Source organism: Thunnus maccoyii, chromosome 13, assembly GCF_910596095.1.
Source record: "Thunnus maccoyii chromosome 13, fThuMac1.1, whole genome shotgun sequence".
Lineage (NCBI taxonomy): Eukaryota > Metazoa > Chordata > Actinopteri > Scombriformes > Scombridae > Thunnus > Thunnus maccoyii.
This window is the reverse complement of record NC_056545.1, coordinates 17,812,582-17,829,898: the sequence shown is the minus strand read 5'-3', so window position 1 is coordinate 17,829,898 and position 17,317 is coordinate 17,812,582. Positions and strand designations below refer to the sequence as shown.

At 39.9% G+C, this 17,317-nt stretch overlaps 2 protein-coding genes across 2 annotated transcripts; one reads left to right on the top strand and one right to left on the bottom strand.

Moving 5' to 3' along the window:
- Window positions 1-1,101: 1,101 nt before the first annotated feature.
- On the top strand, window positions 1,102-7,909 carry rab38b (RAB38b, member of RAS oncogene family). Its single transcript, XM_042431354.1, has 3 exons — window positions 1,102-1,528; window positions 3,233-3,510; window positions 5,417-7,909. The coding sequence occupies exons 1-3, from the start codon at window positions 1,300-1,302 to the stop codon at window positions 5,564-5,566; spliced, it is 657 nt and encodes a 218-aa protein (XP_042287288.1). The 5' UTR covers window positions 1,102-1,299; the 3' UTR covers window positions 5,567-7,909.
- A 3,962-nt stretch (window positions 7,910-11,871) lies between these two features.
- On the bottom strand, window positions 11,872-16,715 carry bach1b (BTB and CNC homology 1, basic leucine zipper transcription factor 1 b). Its single transcript, XM_042431296.1, has 5 exons — window positions 16,542-16,715; window positions 16,154-16,402; window positions 13,872-15,347; window positions 12,501-12,707; window positions 11,872-12,403 (listed from the first exon to the last, which is right to left on the bottom strand). The coding sequence occupies exons 2-5, from the start codon at window positions 16,400-16,402 to the stop codon at window positions 12,071-12,073; spliced, it is 2,265 nt and encodes a 754-aa protein (XP_042287230.1). The 5' UTR covers window positions 16,542-16,715; the 3' UTR covers window positions 11,872-12,070.
- Between the last annotated feature and the right edge of the window lie 602 nt (window positions 16,716-17,317).

Below are 17,317 nucleotides of genomic sequence, written 5' to 3'. Positions count from 1 at the left end.
TCAACTTCAATAACTGACTGTCACTTGCTGCCTAATATATCCCACCCCTTGACAGGTGCCATTTTAAAGAGATAATCAATGTTATTCACTTCGCCTGTCAGTGTTTTAATGTTTTGGCTGATCGGTGCATATATTCATCAATATTTCCTCTACTACTGTCCTCTATATGCACACACACATCATCCTCAGAGGCAGGATAGGAAAACAAAAGCTGTGTCCACCTCATGTACTTGAAGCTACAGAGAGAGCTACAAAGGTGCTTCTTGGAACAGGCATCTGGGCTTATTTAGACTCCCATAGCTAAGGTATACAAACAGCATCATACAGAAACTGTCATCTGTATGTGTTTTTTTGGTAATATTGGTTTAATTTAATATGTGTACATACACATAATAATCCAATTATGGCCAACAGCCAGAGTAAGGCTGAAGTTCCCTTTAATATGAAGCATAAAGCTGAATAATAGCTACTCTGTCTTCCTGTTTTTGTAAATGCTACTGCGTTTTAAGCCTTGTGGCCTAACATTGTAGAGCCTGTGCAATGATACGTTACTAGAGAAAGGCACACCAATCTGTAAATGAAGACCTGTACTTGAAGCACTGATAGTTTGAGTTTTTGTTGTTGTTGCTGTTGTTATTTTGTTTTGTGTTGCAAAATGTGGTGTAAACATATATTGGATCAAGACTTACATAACTAAAATACCTTTCAGTAATAACCTAAAATGGGATCAGTCGATCTTACTACAATTACTGCATATTTATTAAAAGAATATAGTTTTTATATGTACTTTACTTACTAACATTACTGTCTTAATTATATTTTTACAGCATTATTGAGCTGCATGTAAACAGCCATTTAAGGGACATTCCCCCTTTTGTCTGATGATGCAGGCAACCAGAGTAGTTGAAATTTAGTATTTGAATGGAGCACTTTTTACAGCACAATATATAGGGGCAGTACCACCCTCTCCTGAACACTTTTAGTTTCTTTTTTTCGCTTCACAAAAGCAAGGCGACCGAGCACACAGGGGGTTAAAAAATGACAGTATGTTGCACTAGAGACTCACACTAAGTCTTCTAACAGGAACTGTAAGCGCTTACCGTGCGCACTGGGTGGCGAGGCTAGGTCACAAGTTCCCAAGCACAACCCCTGAGCAGATCATACAGACACTTCCCCACGGGCAAGGCGGTTCCTAAACCCGTACGCAGAAAAAAACACACGGGGACAGGGGGAGTCTCAAAGCGCACTCATACCGAGTCAAAGTTACCGAGCTGGTGGGTCTGAGATCCAACAGGTGGCATGACCAACCATCCACCACACTCTAACGGTATGCAGAGCCACCGAACGGAGCACCTGTACAAGGTGCTGGTCATCGGAGACCTGGGGGTCGGGAAGACTTCCATCATTAGGCGGTACGTCCACCAGACCTACTCCACCAACTATCGGGCCACTATCGGGGTGGATTTCGCCCTGAAGGTGTTGAACTGGGACTCTGAGACTGTCCGGCTCCAGCTGTGGGACATTGCAGGTGAGACAGTGAATAAGTTGAATATATTTAATGTCTTTTATCTGCTCGGCATCTATCATCCTCTGCTGTAAACGTTAAAGTAGTCTCCTGACGTCTTGCAGGGTCCAATACAACTCATCGATTATGTGGAGAAGTATGTAGGCTGTGTATAGCACACCCATAGCTTAAATTTATTGTTAAACATGTGCAAGAACTAAGGAACCTTTTCAAACTCTCTGAAAAAAGTCAAAATGTTGTGTAGCAATGCTGTTTGTCATAGTTCCTGATAAGTTTGTAATTTGGGCAGATAAGACTTATCTTCAAATAAACAGTGAGGCATGAGTGTTGTGAAATTATACACTCAAACACAAAGATGCAGTGTCATTGTGGAGATGTGGTATCTAGCACAAACAGTATTCTCTCTTACGCACGCACAAGCACACACACACTCAGACACACTTACACTACAATTGTTGCTTAGGGAAGACCAGCGCACTGTCATTCAGTCATTCACTCAAGGTATGGTGCTACATTATGTGATTAGGCCCATGTGAGGGAGATTTAAAGGCCAGTCACAGGAGTGTCATTGTAGCCTAAATGAAAAAACAAAACATCATGACTCACTCATCACTCACACGTGCAGGCACATGCCTTAAATGGTTAATTTGGAACGATTCAATGAAATTATAAGTCACTCTCTGATTTATTTTATATGCCTGCTTGACATTCATCCTGGGGAGCAGGAACAGACTAAGTGATGATTGAGAAATTCATTTTTTATATATATATATATATATATATATATATAATTTATGGAGTGGTAAATCACACATACAGTACTGTGCTTTGAACTCATGTAAATTGCGCCATCATCTGAATGAATGACAGCGTGTCAAGTGATGTGTGACGTGGGTGTCCGCCTGAGACTCCTGTCACACTTCCTCTGCATATGAGGGTTCCTTGTGAGTAATGAAAATCATTCATACATTCTCTTCCGCAAAATGAGGAAGTTCTCAATCCATATCCCGTCCAATTTTCCATTTCCTCAATTTAAACAAGGAGCAAACAGCAGTAATCTGTCCTTCTCAGAGTATTTATACTGTAGCCAAGCCAAAGGTGGACTCTCATGTATTAATTAAGCATATAAACTTTTCTGCTGACAGGGCATGGCATGTAAAATAAGCAGGATGCACACACCTACGAACTCAGTTTTGGACTAACAAGTACTCACACTGGATAGCAGAACACACACCCCCGGGAAATGTCACGTTGACAGCCGTTCTAACCGGCTCCTCAAGCACCTAATTTCCATTCCCCGCTCAATACACAATGCATGGATGAACACAAATACATGCATATTTGCTTACAGACATTTAAATGGTTATATTATCTGTCATTGTACAAATACCATTATAGTCTAGGTCAAAGTTTACTTGCATTGCAGGTCGGGCAAAATACAGGTTTAATTTAAGTAGGCCTATTGTCAACAGGAACAAGCAGTGACTGTCTGGTTAAGTGCAACGCGACAGTAAATCCAGAGGAATGTGCTGTTTCATGAAAATACAGGCACTGCTAACTGCATTCTTAATCCCAGCTGCATTTGTTGTTTTGCTGCAAAAATGCAGGAAAACAACAGGAATCACTCATGCTAGGAACAACAATGTTGCCATGCAAGCGAATGAATCTTCCTCTATGTGTGTGTGTGTGTGTGTGTTTTCATCACAGGACAGGAACGTTTTGGTAACATGACACGAGTGTACTACCGTGAAGCCATGGGAGCCTTCATAGTATTCGATGTGACACGGCCCACAACCTTTGAGGCTGTTATCAAGTGGAAAGAAGACCTGGACTCCAAACTAATGCTGGCTAATGGACAGAGCATTGCCACTGTGCTGCTAGCTAACAAGTGTGACCAGGGCAGGGAGTTGACCAACAACGGCATCAAAATGGACCAGTTCTGCAAGGACCATGGCTTTGTTGGGTGGTTTGAGACCTCTGCTAAGGTGAGACCAGAGTATAGTAAAAGTTTTCTTACTTAGCAATCATTTTCTATGTGTGAAGTGAAATTTATTATTCCTGCATTTGATGGCATATTTGTTATTACAGGGCAGGTATCACGCACATTTCTAGGTCTATATTTTTATTCTGAAGCTCTACTGGAATATCTTTCCATGATTTACAGTTAATAACAACTCCTTATTCAATTTATACTGGCTCTTTATGCAGCCCCTCAGTTCAGTCTCTGATGAGCCCACTCTGTTCTGATTGGCCAGCTTTTCTCATTCTTTACTCGAAATATAAATTTCTCAAATACATCCACACATGTTTGAGCCTGAATCCGATCCGAAGTATGTGAGTGGACAATGTGAACAACCCATGGAACAACCTTAGTTACAACCTAGCAACAAAGGCTACTGAACAGATGGCCGTTTATGGGTATGCGTGAACAATCTGATGTCATCTTGAAAAGGAAGTAGAGGTAACATTCCAAACTAAGCATTCAGGGCAGGTTGAAGCCCGGGCCTCTGGCTTGGTGGGAGCATTTTTACATGCGTTCACCTCAAGTTTTGGAACTTTGACCACGTTTGACAAAGACATTTGACATTGTAACAGTATAAAAATAACAGAAAATCACAAAAAGCATATGTCCCCTTGAAAGCATTATAAGTATTGTTTTAATCATCAACAATACAATGAATGGGCCAGATTGTAGGCCTTTACAGTGAGGATCCGACTCGCTCAGTGGAAACCCTCTCCCACTCAGGTCACTTCAGTCAGTGAAAAACATCCCCACAGAGCCAACTGGAATTTCATATCCTCTTGGAAAGTGGCTCCGTGAGATAAATGTACAAAGCAGGGTCAGGTTACTGAAGTGAAAAGTTTAAAGTATTGGAGGATTGTTAACTGTTCTCCTTGGTGTTCAAAAACTCAATCTTTCAGGGTTGGACCTGTGCAGAGTTCTGCTTCTAATCAAAGAAAATAAGATTAATCATTTGAACCAAAATGTTCTCAATTCTTCCCTTAAATAGATGAAAAGTTATACAAAACTATATGACTACAACACTTTTATTGATTGAAATATTAAAATCCAAGATGTTATCTTTTCATATGGCAGTAGCATTACATTGCATACCTAGTTATGACTTTGACGGTGTGTTCAGAAACCCTGAGATATTGACTAGAATTTGAAATATTTATGAACAAGATTGACCTGCCATAGAAATTATGTAATGCATAACAATTTGAATTATCACATACTATTTCAAACACTCCGCAGTACTTGCACATAGCTTTAAGTTCTACACATCCTCTCTTTACACTAATGTGCTGCAATTCTTGACATCAAGACTCAACATTCTGAAAAGTCAAAGGTTATAAGGCGCAGGTTCAGCCAGTAGTGATAGAGGTGGACTGTACAAACAACCATGCACATCCTTCTTCTGTTGCAATTAAAAAAATGTCTACAGCATTCATTTGAATTAGTTTCAGATATATAAAGTGCACGCATGGTGTTGTTAACACAAAGGTGACAGCATGCTAGTTATCCACATCTTGTACTGTACATGCTGTAGGTCAACTACTGTCAAAGTACAGCATGACAGCAGGGAAAATGAAGCTGGGACATTCTGTGCTTTACAGGCTTAGTTGAGATAACAGTTTTCAATGAGTAAACTATACCTCAGCGAATCAATAAAACATCTCATTGTCTGTGTTATAAGAGCTTCTCAATTGGTCCACACATAGTTTACTTCATTTCACACATTTCACATCTTTTCTTGGAGGTTATATGCTGTTTTTATTAATTATTATTAATTATTATTAATTATTATACAGTACAAATTGAAAAAAAAGACAAGTAAAAACAAATTATTGAGGTATACCTAATTTTGGTTTATCTCTCTTCTTTAGGACAATCTCAACATCAGTGAAGCTGCAAACTTCCTGGTCAAGCACATCATGGCCACGGAAAATGACATCCTAAAATCCGTGGTACCAGACACCATCTCACCGCAGCTCGACTCCAGCAGGCAGATGAGCTGCTCCGGCTGCTTCAAATAATGAAAGGGGGGAGCAATGGCAGGACAGAACAGAGTGAAGACACAGTAGGACCAAGAGGGACAGGTTCACCACACGGCCCTCCAAGGAAATCTTACGTACCTACGGTACAATTTGGCTTCTTTGGTCCAAACCACAGTTGAAAATGTTAGTTTGCTGCATGTTTGTAGTATGTTTGTGTTCAGTGTATAGTTACAAGCAAACCAGAGCTTGCAAACTAAAGTCACATGGACTCAGAGGTTGCACATTAACTTAATAGTATTTTCGGTAACTCATCGTGCCTTGAGTTTAAAGCTTTTGACAGAAAGACGAGTATAACTTCAGGTGGGCATAACACGCTATGCTCTTTTCCGTGAGGTGATAGTTGATTTAAAGTATCGAACTGTCAACCTTGTTATTTTTGGGGTAGTCCCTTTTAACTGGTGAACATTACATTGTCACTTCTAATAACACGTTCACTCGGAAAAGGATCCTCACCTACCTGACCAAACTGAACAAAAGGAGTAAATGCCCCTAACATGCATGATGCAAGACATCCGTCATATAACAAGGAGACCTACCTGTGTAACTGATCATCAAAAGTATGAAAATGCTGTTCAACTTACATCTGTTCTTAACTGTGTCAAGCAAATACGATTGTATTGCTGTTCTCCCTCCATTTACCTTCCCTCCACATGACGCTGGTGAAAAAAAAAACATTGTGGGAGACATGCAGGCTTCCTATATATTTTTTTTTATACTGGCAGAGCCAAAGAAAGTAGTATCAACCACTTTCAGTGGATCTCAGATTTGCTATTATGTAATTCTGTGAATTTTGCACACACATGTTTTTTTATTATGATTTTAAGTTATTTATATGTATGCTTTTATGAGTGTAATGCTGGTTGATGTATTATATTATTCTGCTTAAAATCCTTCCTTCAACTGACTATTGTGTAAGCATTATTTGATCAGGCAATTTAAATAACAACACATTCCTATTTATAGCAAAAACTTGGTTGGGGCGAACTGCTGCAGAGAAAGGGAAAGTTAAACACTTGGACACACAAACATCCGGGAGCTCTTTTATAGCCAGTGGGCAGTTTCACGGGAGCAGTTCAGGTTTAAGTGAATTAAAGACTTGTCCAACATGTTTGTTTGTTTATGGAAGAGAGAACTTGTCATCTGTCTAAATTTTGCTTTTAGAACTATTTGGCTACAACATCTGACCAGACTGATGTCTGCTTTTTTTTTCTTTTTTTTCTCAGAATTAATATATTTATGCATGTTGACCGTCTGCTTGTAAACTGGACATTCTCATGAGTTCACTTGCCAAAGCCTAACCCTCTGTATCCATGGCAACTAAATCAAGTCCTTTTTCATGGGTATCTTCTAACATCTGTGTGAAGCTAATTCTCACTGTACACACAACCATATAGACACAAATGTATGCACACACACATAGACACACAGATTTTTATCTGCTTTTCTCCTCTCCTCACCCACTCCATCCTCCATTATTTTTCTTCTCCTGAAAAAAACTCTCTGTCCTTGCAGGGTGGTTGCTCACAGTGTCTTTCTTTTAAACCTCCTCTGCCCCTCTTTTCCCTACTTTCTCTAATTCTCTGTTTCACATACAGTCTGTACAGCACACTACTGTATATAAAGCTGCACAGTCTTTATTGTACACCGGGAGATACAGTGCCTTTATTGACGTTCCAACAAGTAGACTCTGGTTGCATGAAGTTGTTTTCTTCTTTTTGGTGACTCTGCACCCCTGTATTATTTGGTAAAACAGTAGTATATCTTCAAAGCCAAGGCATTTGAACCCACCATTGTCAATGCTGTGCCTTTTTTCTAACTGTATCTTAAGACAGAGAAGATTTATGACCTTATATAAACTCCAGATCAGTAGCTGGAGTGTCAAATGTGCTGAAAATGGATAAAATCAAGTGCATTATGTTTTTTGTTGACATTTACGCAAATGTATATTATAAGTGTATAATGACACATGTGACATTGTTTCCTTCAGCTGATGGTTGTCAGCAGTGTTTACAAGCCTGATAACAACGGCGTCATATGTTATTGTGTGAGTTCTTGTTGTGGATTTACAGCATGAATATTAGGGCATAATAGACTTAAAACAATGCCTTCTCCACAGGACTGCAGTTTCTCATTTTTGCTCATCATGAGGCAATGCATGCATCGTGCATCATGTGATTTCACCATGGTGTCACACTACAGATTTTTAAGCTGATTAGGGCTGAGAAAGAACTGCATGCTCACGTACACACACGACTGTCTGTGTAGGACAATATGTTGTGAGAATGTTTTAATGTTTGGTCTTGGTGAAACAAGACTATTCATCTGTGGATTGTTCTTGTTCATTATTTATTGTAAAGTAATGCAAATAAATGAACTAATTTCACACACAGCATGTGTCATGCTGTTTTTGTAACACATTAGCATAATGTGATACTGAAGTTCACTCATGCCATTTCACCTTTAACCTGGGACAAACCATTTTACAGCCTCGTGATCACAGCCGTTCTTTATAGAGCTTCACAAATCACTGTAAGAGTCAGTGCTTCCAAATGTTAGTAGTTTAGACTGGACTGAGAGATGTATGTGTGTCTGTGCGTGTGTGTGTGTGTGTGTGTGTGTGTGTGTCCTTAGGCTGATCCAGGACTCTCAGGTTCTCATTAGAAAGTCGCATGACTGAGTGGATTATTCTCTGCCTGAGGGATTAGATTTGGTCGTCTGCTCTTGGCTCACGTTAAGATATCACCACCAACAACCCATCAAATGATCCAAAAACACTAAATATAACCACTTTGGAGGAATTTTGTCATCTGAAGTTGATCAAGTAATATATGACAGACATAAATGACTTGTTGTCAAAAAATGAAGCAAATGGTTCAAAACAAAAATGAAGCACATGGTTGAAAACAGACGCTCACGCTGAACTTCGGTAATCTCCTTAATGTTGAAAAAGTTGTGAGAGTGGGTGTCTTAATTATATTTCAAAAAATGTAATTAAAAATAAAACAAAAATATTCAACTTTCATTTAGTTTTGGAAGTGAACTCTTCCAATGACAACACCTGGCACAGATTTAACCATTCATTACTGGAATTATGAGCTCAATGTATTGTGTTCTCTATAGTTCTCAGGCTCTGCCAGAGAACCACCTACACAAAACACCCACATATTCTTTCGGAGCGAAAGAGAGAGAGCGAAAGAGAGAGAGAAGAGGAGCAGATAGTAAGAGAAGAAAATCAGATGGGGAAGAAGTAATATTTAAATCTGATAGCAAGAAAATGTTATAGACAGCTCGTCAACAGTGCATGCAGGTAAACAGAAAGCCATTAAAAAGGTAACATCCAGGATTCGACTGCCTCTGAAACCTTTTTTTCAGACAGAATTCACACAGATTATGAGTGATAACTGTCTATTCAATCAGAATGTAGTCGGCCAGTTTAATCACATGGTCAACAGATCAACAGAGTCTTTTGGCAAGTTACATAATTCAGCCACAAGAGCTCAGATGATAGAGGACACTTGATCTGATTTGATCTATTTCTTACTGCTCTCTCCAACAGTAATTGATCATGTGGTGCCATCTGTTGTCAAATTAGTCACACTGCAGGCATTTTATCCACTATCAGGTAAACTGATTGATTGGAAACAACCCACTTTTTTTCATTTATGTTGGTGTTAATTTGCTAAACAATCCTAAATTTCGAAATATACGAACTAAACTTTTATGGCCTAATGAAGAGACATTACTGGGACTGACTCATATAATGTTTCCCCAGATGGGAACATGTCTCATTTCTAAAGAAAAATGACAAACGTAAAACATTGTTGGATGTCCTGACAGCCGAATGGTTAGGCTACCTGCGATATGACTGCAGCATCCTGTTTAATTCCTTATTCTTCTCTCCTTTATACTTTATACTGTCTAATAAAAAGGCAAAAAATGTTTGTATGTTGGATGTACACACACACACACACAGATGTTACAGAGAAGTGCAGCCACTTGAGAATGACAGGATTTGTAACTTAATCACAGCGTGTGAACACCAACACATGCTTTCCCAGGCAAATTAGGACTCTATTAGGGCGACTCTCTCATCTTTGATCCCTTGGACCTCAGCGAATCTCAGTTCCCACCCCTTGGTGCCAAAATCTAGGCCACATTAACCTGCTTGACCTTTGCTCCCCTAGAACTTCCTTTAATGCTTTATGATAAGAGCATGTATAGCCAGCGAGATGCGATTTACAGATTTTAGTACAGTTTTGTAATAATCTGAGTATTACGCTACATTTGCTCACATAAAAGAAAATTAAGAGATGAAATCAGAGTCTCTGCAAATTAAAATAGCCTTCAGAAAGAAAAGAGGGAGATAGATCAAAGGGGAGGAGAGAAGAAAGAGTGAAGAGAAAGAGAAACTCATATTAATTTAAAAGTAACAGAAGGGAGACTAAGTGACCAGGGAGATTCAGGGGAGGGAGAAACATTAAGGACTAAGTGCAGTATTCAGTCATTTATGTATCTGTTAAGGCTGAAAGAAGAAGTGAGACCTCATGAACCTGGCCATTCATCACTCTCATAGATACACTGATAGACTTTACATCTCATTAGCCTTACTGATGGTTTTCCAATAACACTGCGTTACACTAACAATCATAGTTCAAGTGCAGGTGATTAAAGCAGACATATTTTTACAGTTTGAAGCATTTTTTCTGTTTTAATGTTTATTTGTTTTGTTCCACTTTTGCTAAAAAAAAATGCAGGAATTCATTTGGACATCGTCATAGAAAGATAATGTCATTTTTTGTGTGTGATGAAAATAAAGGAACACAGTAGAAAAGCCATTTGTGTAGCATATACTGTACAGTAGTAAACATCTATACAGCTCTGAGTCTATTGACTGTGAATACACTGCCACTAGGGGGCAATAAGCACCAGTGGTATCATCCCTTTCTTTGGCTGTGTGTGCCTGCAGTTGGCTGGTTGCGAGAAAGGAAACAATTCTCATGTCATTAACCATCACCTGTCCTCAAAAAACACAATGTGGTTACTCAGCATTTCCTCATAAAATCAATGCATACCTGATTCCTGGATTTACTATGTGATTAATTTAGTATTTTACACAAATCATTGTCATAACAGCTGCACTGTGACAACCATCGTGAGTAAAAATAAATCTATAAATATTTGCACATATATATACAGAGAAACCTAATCATGATGAAGTTGCAAAGCAGCTTTTCTGTGAAGAATCCTGAGTGTAAAAGATCTACTAAAGTTCATAGGTGAGGGACTACAGAAAAGCCACAAAAAAGGGTGTAATGAATGTGATGTACAAAACAAATAGAAATAGTAATACAGTGATACTGTTGATAGGAGACATACTTACACTGCACCTATCAATGAGTTACTGCTGCATTGTTCACTTGACCCTTGACAGTAATTTCGATTAATACTTCTTACACCCTTTTGACTATCACAAAGTACCAAAGATTATTAAGTTATAAAGCCTGCACCCATTACAGGACAGACACATAATGTAGAACTTGATTTTTCATTATACAGTGTGAGGCAGTTTCTCTCCTAAAAGTGTACTGTGCTCATGTATAAGGTGCAGTTTTTTTTTAGACTGCACTTTAAACATATTTAGGCACGTTTGTGAGGTCTGTCTTCGTGAGGGAAAACAAAGATCTGAGAGGTGTGTGCAACCTAGAACAGCTGTGTCACCGTGGTCAGCTGAGGAGTGGCAACCACAATGACAGCCTGAAATACAAAAGCCAGACTTACAGCCACAAGGTAAACATGGCACACTATGTCAAGTCTATTTGGTAAGTTGTCCAGTTTGATGCAAAATGTTATGGCACGTTGTTCTCTACATAGAGAAGGCAGAAGCAATACTGTTACCAGGAGGTATTTGCCGAATTTTCTCATTAATGCCTGAGAATCTTCTTCTATCTAACCGTATCAAAATGCAGCTAATTTACTGTTAATCATCCTGAGGTAATCAAGCAGTAAAGCACATTACAAATTTATATATCATTGTTCCATTTGATTCATGATTAAAGTAGTGATTGTCTCTGCTAAAATCTCAACATGCACCCTGGCCGTGTTGATTTGTAGACAGTTACTTTCTGCCTCTAACCAGTACACAAACACTAATAAGCAATTTGCAAAGCTGGACACAAATTGCTACTGAAGGACATGGTCCGATGGGTTTGGATATGTGGAATGCTTTAGTGACCTTGCAATAAGTCTTTTAAATCAATAAGGTAGCATGAGTTAATTAAAACATGTTGTAATTATGGCCTTTTTATTATAATTGCATCGTCCTATTAGGATGACATAAGTGATGCACTGCTTTATCTTGCAGCCTGTCCATGGTAACGTCTTTAAATGACACAGGGTGGGAACCTTTGGTTTAATAACCAAACTTTCACTATCCTATGGGTTTCATACAAAGTTGATGTACAGTGGGTGTCCTTGGATGTGTATCTAATTTGCCCCTGAGTCTTGACTATCCCCTGTGCCTGTGTCCCTGCTCGAGCTGGACGAAGCCTCCTCAGATGCCATATATTTGTCATGACCCATGGCAGAAGCTGAGAATGCAGCCTGGGGGTGACGTAAAAGGAGAGAGTCTATGTGAGGAAAGAAAGAGGACAAAGGGCAGTCTGGAGATGTGTATTTGGCCAACACCTGGAGCTGCTCGGGCTGCAGGTTGGCTTCACTGCAGACCCTCTGGCACAAGTCAGAAACACTGTGACGTGCTCTCAACTTCATCTGGCTCAGATTGCTCTTCTCCGTCATCAGTTTCTCCCTCTCCGTCTTCTGTGACATACACATGCAATACACACAATCAGATTAACATGTCTGTAAACAAGAGGTGAATTCATGAAAATGTTCTGATTTACATGGGGTTTTTTACCAGTTTGTTGATTTCACACTGTAGATTGTATATGCAGTCTAATTTCCTCTTGCGGCAGCGCTGGGCTGCAAGGCGGTTTTTGCTGCGCCGTCTCATATCATGGACAAACTCCAGCTGTTCACGTGTAAAGACCTGTTGTTTCAGCAACTGTTGGAAGTCATTTCTACTCAGATCCACAATCCAGTCCACAGAGAAGGGTAATTGAACCTGAAGACACCCGAAAAGGGAATAAAGTTTGCACAAACACATTACATCACAGCTGAGAGTCTCTACATCAAGGAAGGACAGACGGGAGCCAAAACCACTGCTTTTTTTCTGTAACATAATGCTGTACGTGACTAGTCTAGATGAATTAAAATGCATTAAAAGCTAAATTGTTTGTGACAGAATTTGAAAAGTGAAAATGTTTTGTTGAATTACATAAATTAGTTTGAAGGCACTCAGATAACCTGTAGTATAATGCTCATACACCTGCTTTAAAGCAGCAGTCTTGTGGAGGCAGGTTTTATTTGGTTAATCTGAAGAAATGTAAACTTATCTTTGGACATAATTTAATAGATCATAACAGAATGAATGGAATTCAAAAGTATATATACATACATATATACATATATATAGCTTGCTCTGTATAAGGAAAAAGAAAGTAAAGTGAGGCAAAAGTAAAAATGGATATGGAGTTCAGATAGTAAGTTGCGTTTTTACTAAGCTATCAATTATTAACTTTAAAAATGAGGAGTTAACATTCAAAAGCAGAGGTCAGGCAGTGGGTTATTGCAGCTGCTAATGTGTGACAGGAAATGTACACTCACTAGTTTATTGGAGCAGTATAAATCTGGAAGAGTTTTATCTAGAGTAAATAAAAGCTCTGAGATGACCTTAGCTTTGTCTGGACACTCACTGCTCTGTTCATACTTTCAGTCAAATCCAAGTGAGAAATTTGTACAGTAACATGAGAGATTCCACAATGACTACTGGTGGTACAAACAACCTGTTGTTTGTGTTGCTAACTCAACAGGCTGAGCTGCCAAGTTCTGCTGAGTTGGACTCTGAGCCAATTAGCAAGATGCATACACATTGGCACAAAACACACATATGCACACATCATCTCTACTTGGGTGAATAATTAACTTTATCACCATAACGATTCTGCTTTCTGTTGCACGATTGCAAGCGCTCATTTGATACAATGTACTTAAACTCTTATCTAAAACAAACATAGCAATTTAATCTACAGGAAGGGTGAGCTCAATGGTGCTTATTGATACAGCACAATGTGAACTTCACAGTTACGTGGCAGCAGGGCTGATATTTAGTAGGACAGAGCAGAGCTGCAGAGTCTCAGCAGATTTTATACTGAGTCATGGTGCTCACCTGCCTGGCCCTCTCCCTTGTGTAGGACTCACTGTCTCCCTCTGTCTCTGAGTCTCCATCCTCCCCTGAGTTGAGGGATGACACACCTGACTGAGATGCCACCTCGCACTCAGACCCAGCTCCCTTCCATAAACATTTGCTTTGGTCCAAATCCTGGAGAAATGGGCAACCGGTGCTTGTGGAGCTGAGATTCATCTGCAGCCATTCTAAAGATGTGCTCTGCAACTGTCTGCACCCTGTATCAGAGGAACTTCTTGCATCAGGGTCCTGGAAGTTCAGATGAGAAGAGGGCGGATTGGACCCCAGCCACTGAGCCAGGTGCTCAGCCACCTTTCTGCCATTATTCACTTTCAGGGCCGCTCGCTCCATGCTGCCTTGTCCTTTTTCTTGCCAGGCAGTCTCTATCTCATCATCTGCCCTTTTCCCCTCAGTTTCTACCTGTTGCTCTGCCTGTCGATGAATGGATACTGGCTCTAGTACAACAGAATCCCTTGTTTTCTTTCCCTCTGCAATGTCTATGGCAAGCCTCTTTTCCCCCAGTGACCCACTGATTGCAGGGTCCTCACCAGTGGCCTCCAGGGGGCAATGGTGTAATATTAACCCTGGTGACCTCTCACCTGGCACTGTGCTTGGCCCTGAGGAGACTGCCTTGCCATTGGATCTTTCTGAAAAGGTGAGTGCAGTGGTATGCTCCATCTCCTTCTCCATCTTCACAATATCCACCTCTCTTTCCTCCTTTTCCACTCTTTCATGTGTGTCTTTCTTAACCACAACCGCCCATCTGCCCCTGTGTCCCTCTGTGCTCATGTCATGTATTTCAGCTTTCCATGACCCATTGCCCTCCCCTTTGCTCTCCCTGGACGGATTTGAGAGACTCTCTCTAGGGAATTCTACCTCATTCCTTTCTGTTTCATTCTTACTGTTTGCCGTGCTGCAGTAGGTTGAGCAAGGTAGGTCACAGTCATTCTTGGTTACTGTTACTGGATTGCTCAGGCTTTTCTCTGTGACAAAGGTTTCCTTCCCACAAGCTAGCTGGAACTTGCGATACTTTGGGCACTGCATAAAATCCTTTGTCCCTTCAGCTACAGGTGTAGGAGTGCCCGTACTGTTCTGACTTCCCATTTTTCTGTTCACTGATTTGTTACCGAGCCCGGCCACTTCCTGCTGAGATGATGAGTCAGCAACTGGTTTTACTTCTTTCTCATCCAACAGCACATCATCAGAGTTTATAGCACAGTATTCCTTTGATAATCGCCTCTTGCATTTCTTCTTACAGCAGGTCTTTCTTGGAAAAGGGGCAGAGCCCTGGCTAGCAGAGAAGAATTTAGGGAGGAGGAAATCAAAGCACGCCTCGTCTAGGTCTCTGAAACCAAGAATAGAGGCTGAGTTCTGTATTTCTAAGACATTGTCTTTCCCAAAGAGTAGTTTGGAAGTGTAGGCAAACTTCAGCAAAGGTTCAAATCCAGCAACTGTCACCTGTGAGGCAAAGAGGACAAATGACATACATGAACACTTCATATCTTCTTGTATGTACTCAGGGATAGCAATGGTAATAGGATTGATCTTCATTAAATTTAATATATCATAAGCATGCATAAAATACTAAAGGCCCAGATGTGAAAATAAATCTGCTTTGACTACAAATGTTTAAGGAAATAAAGTTCTGGCTCAGAAACCAGTACATGTAACCATGAAAATCTAGTTTCTGTGGCTTTTGCAGTTTCATAGAAAATGGAGGAAATACATGAATATGTCATTTGATTAAGTGGCAAATGAGTTTTGTAAAAGAAATACAGTACTTGTGGAATAATAGGAAAACTAAGTTTTAAAATTGGGGTCCATTTGGTCATTTTAAAAGCCCAATTAGCATTGCTAAAATAACAGGAAATACATTTCCCCCATAAAAAAGGCTAAACTGCATGACCTTTTAATTTTTATACCTAATCCCCACTGGAGTCCCCTTTCAGAATAATGTTTTGTTTTGTTTTTCTGTGGACTAGAAACCAATCAGAAACACTGAGATTTTAATGTGGATAAGCATTACGCTTTAAGGTTTTTCGACTCTGCAAACTGTAGTCAGTAATTGTGTCTTTACTAAATATTAGATTAAATAGCATAAAAATAAACAAATTAATGAAATACATTTTATGCAGTCAAGAGTACAACCATGAGGAAATAATCCTTCTGGTGACTTTTCTCACTTTACTTTCACACACTGCTCACACTATTCATGTGAGTCTTATGTGTGACTACTTTTATGGCATCATGAGGTGACATCTCACCTCTTGTGGCAGAGTGATCACTGCTCCATGTTGTGTCTGGGAGGAGATCCTGTGCGTGAAGTACTCACTACAGGAAGCGAGCACTGAGCGGTGGGCTCTGAAACTCTGACCCTCCACCACTACTGTAATATCACACAGCGTGTCCCGGCAACGCTGCTCGTCCAGGCAACGCAGCACATGGGAGGAATGTGCTGTAGACTCAAATGTAAACACAGATGACCGGGGGGCAGACATGGCCATCAGGGACATCTGTATGTACACATAAACACAAATAATCAACTTCTTTTCCTCTACCAGGATACACACTTAGACAGACTTTGACAGTTCCAAAAAAGTAACATCACTTTTATTAGATATACATTTAAATAACAACAGAAAAGTTGCCTACCTTACAAAGCTGACTTTATATATCCAGGTTTCTTACAGTGTTAAAGAGAGTCCCAGCTGTTCACACATGGTTATTTCTAAATGGAATGCTGTCCAACCAGGCTACACTTCCCAGAAAGCCTTATCTCAACTCGGCTACAAACTAAAAACTGAACTTGACTCAGTCATATGGCCTGTGTGTGAGTATGTAAGAGGGAGGGAGAGAGAGAGAAACAGAGAGAGAGAGAGACTGAGTGAGAGAGAGAGAGAGAGAGAGAGGGAGTGTGTGTGTGTGAGTGTGTGTGTGTGTGTGTCTGTGTGTGGGTGTGTGTGTGTTGCAACAACTCTGGGTGTAACAGAGCAAGCGCTGACTCATGCACTCTTGCTGATAAAGGATGAGCAAGCAGTTTTCCCGTCCATACCAATCCCACCCTTGGATGTGTCTGGTAAACTAACAAGCTTTTCCCAGGAAATCTCTTTATAGAATTACCCTGAACGCAGTTCAGAGATTAAGGTGAAGGTTGGGTATATAAGCCCAGTGTTTAAACAGGATATTGTCTTTTGTCTTTTGGATTTACTTGACTAAAGTTAGACACAGAATTTTCACAAGAAGTTGAGCATTAAGACAAATGAAACTGCCTAAAAGAAGAAAGAGACTATTGTGTTTTTTTCTAATGATGAATATTTGTGAATCAGCCCTTGTTGTCACATATCTTCTTGTTGTTTTTCCAGGTATCAGCAAATCTTTCTGTGAACTCTGTTCAAGTCTAAGTCTTTGTTGTGTGTTGTTTGTTAATG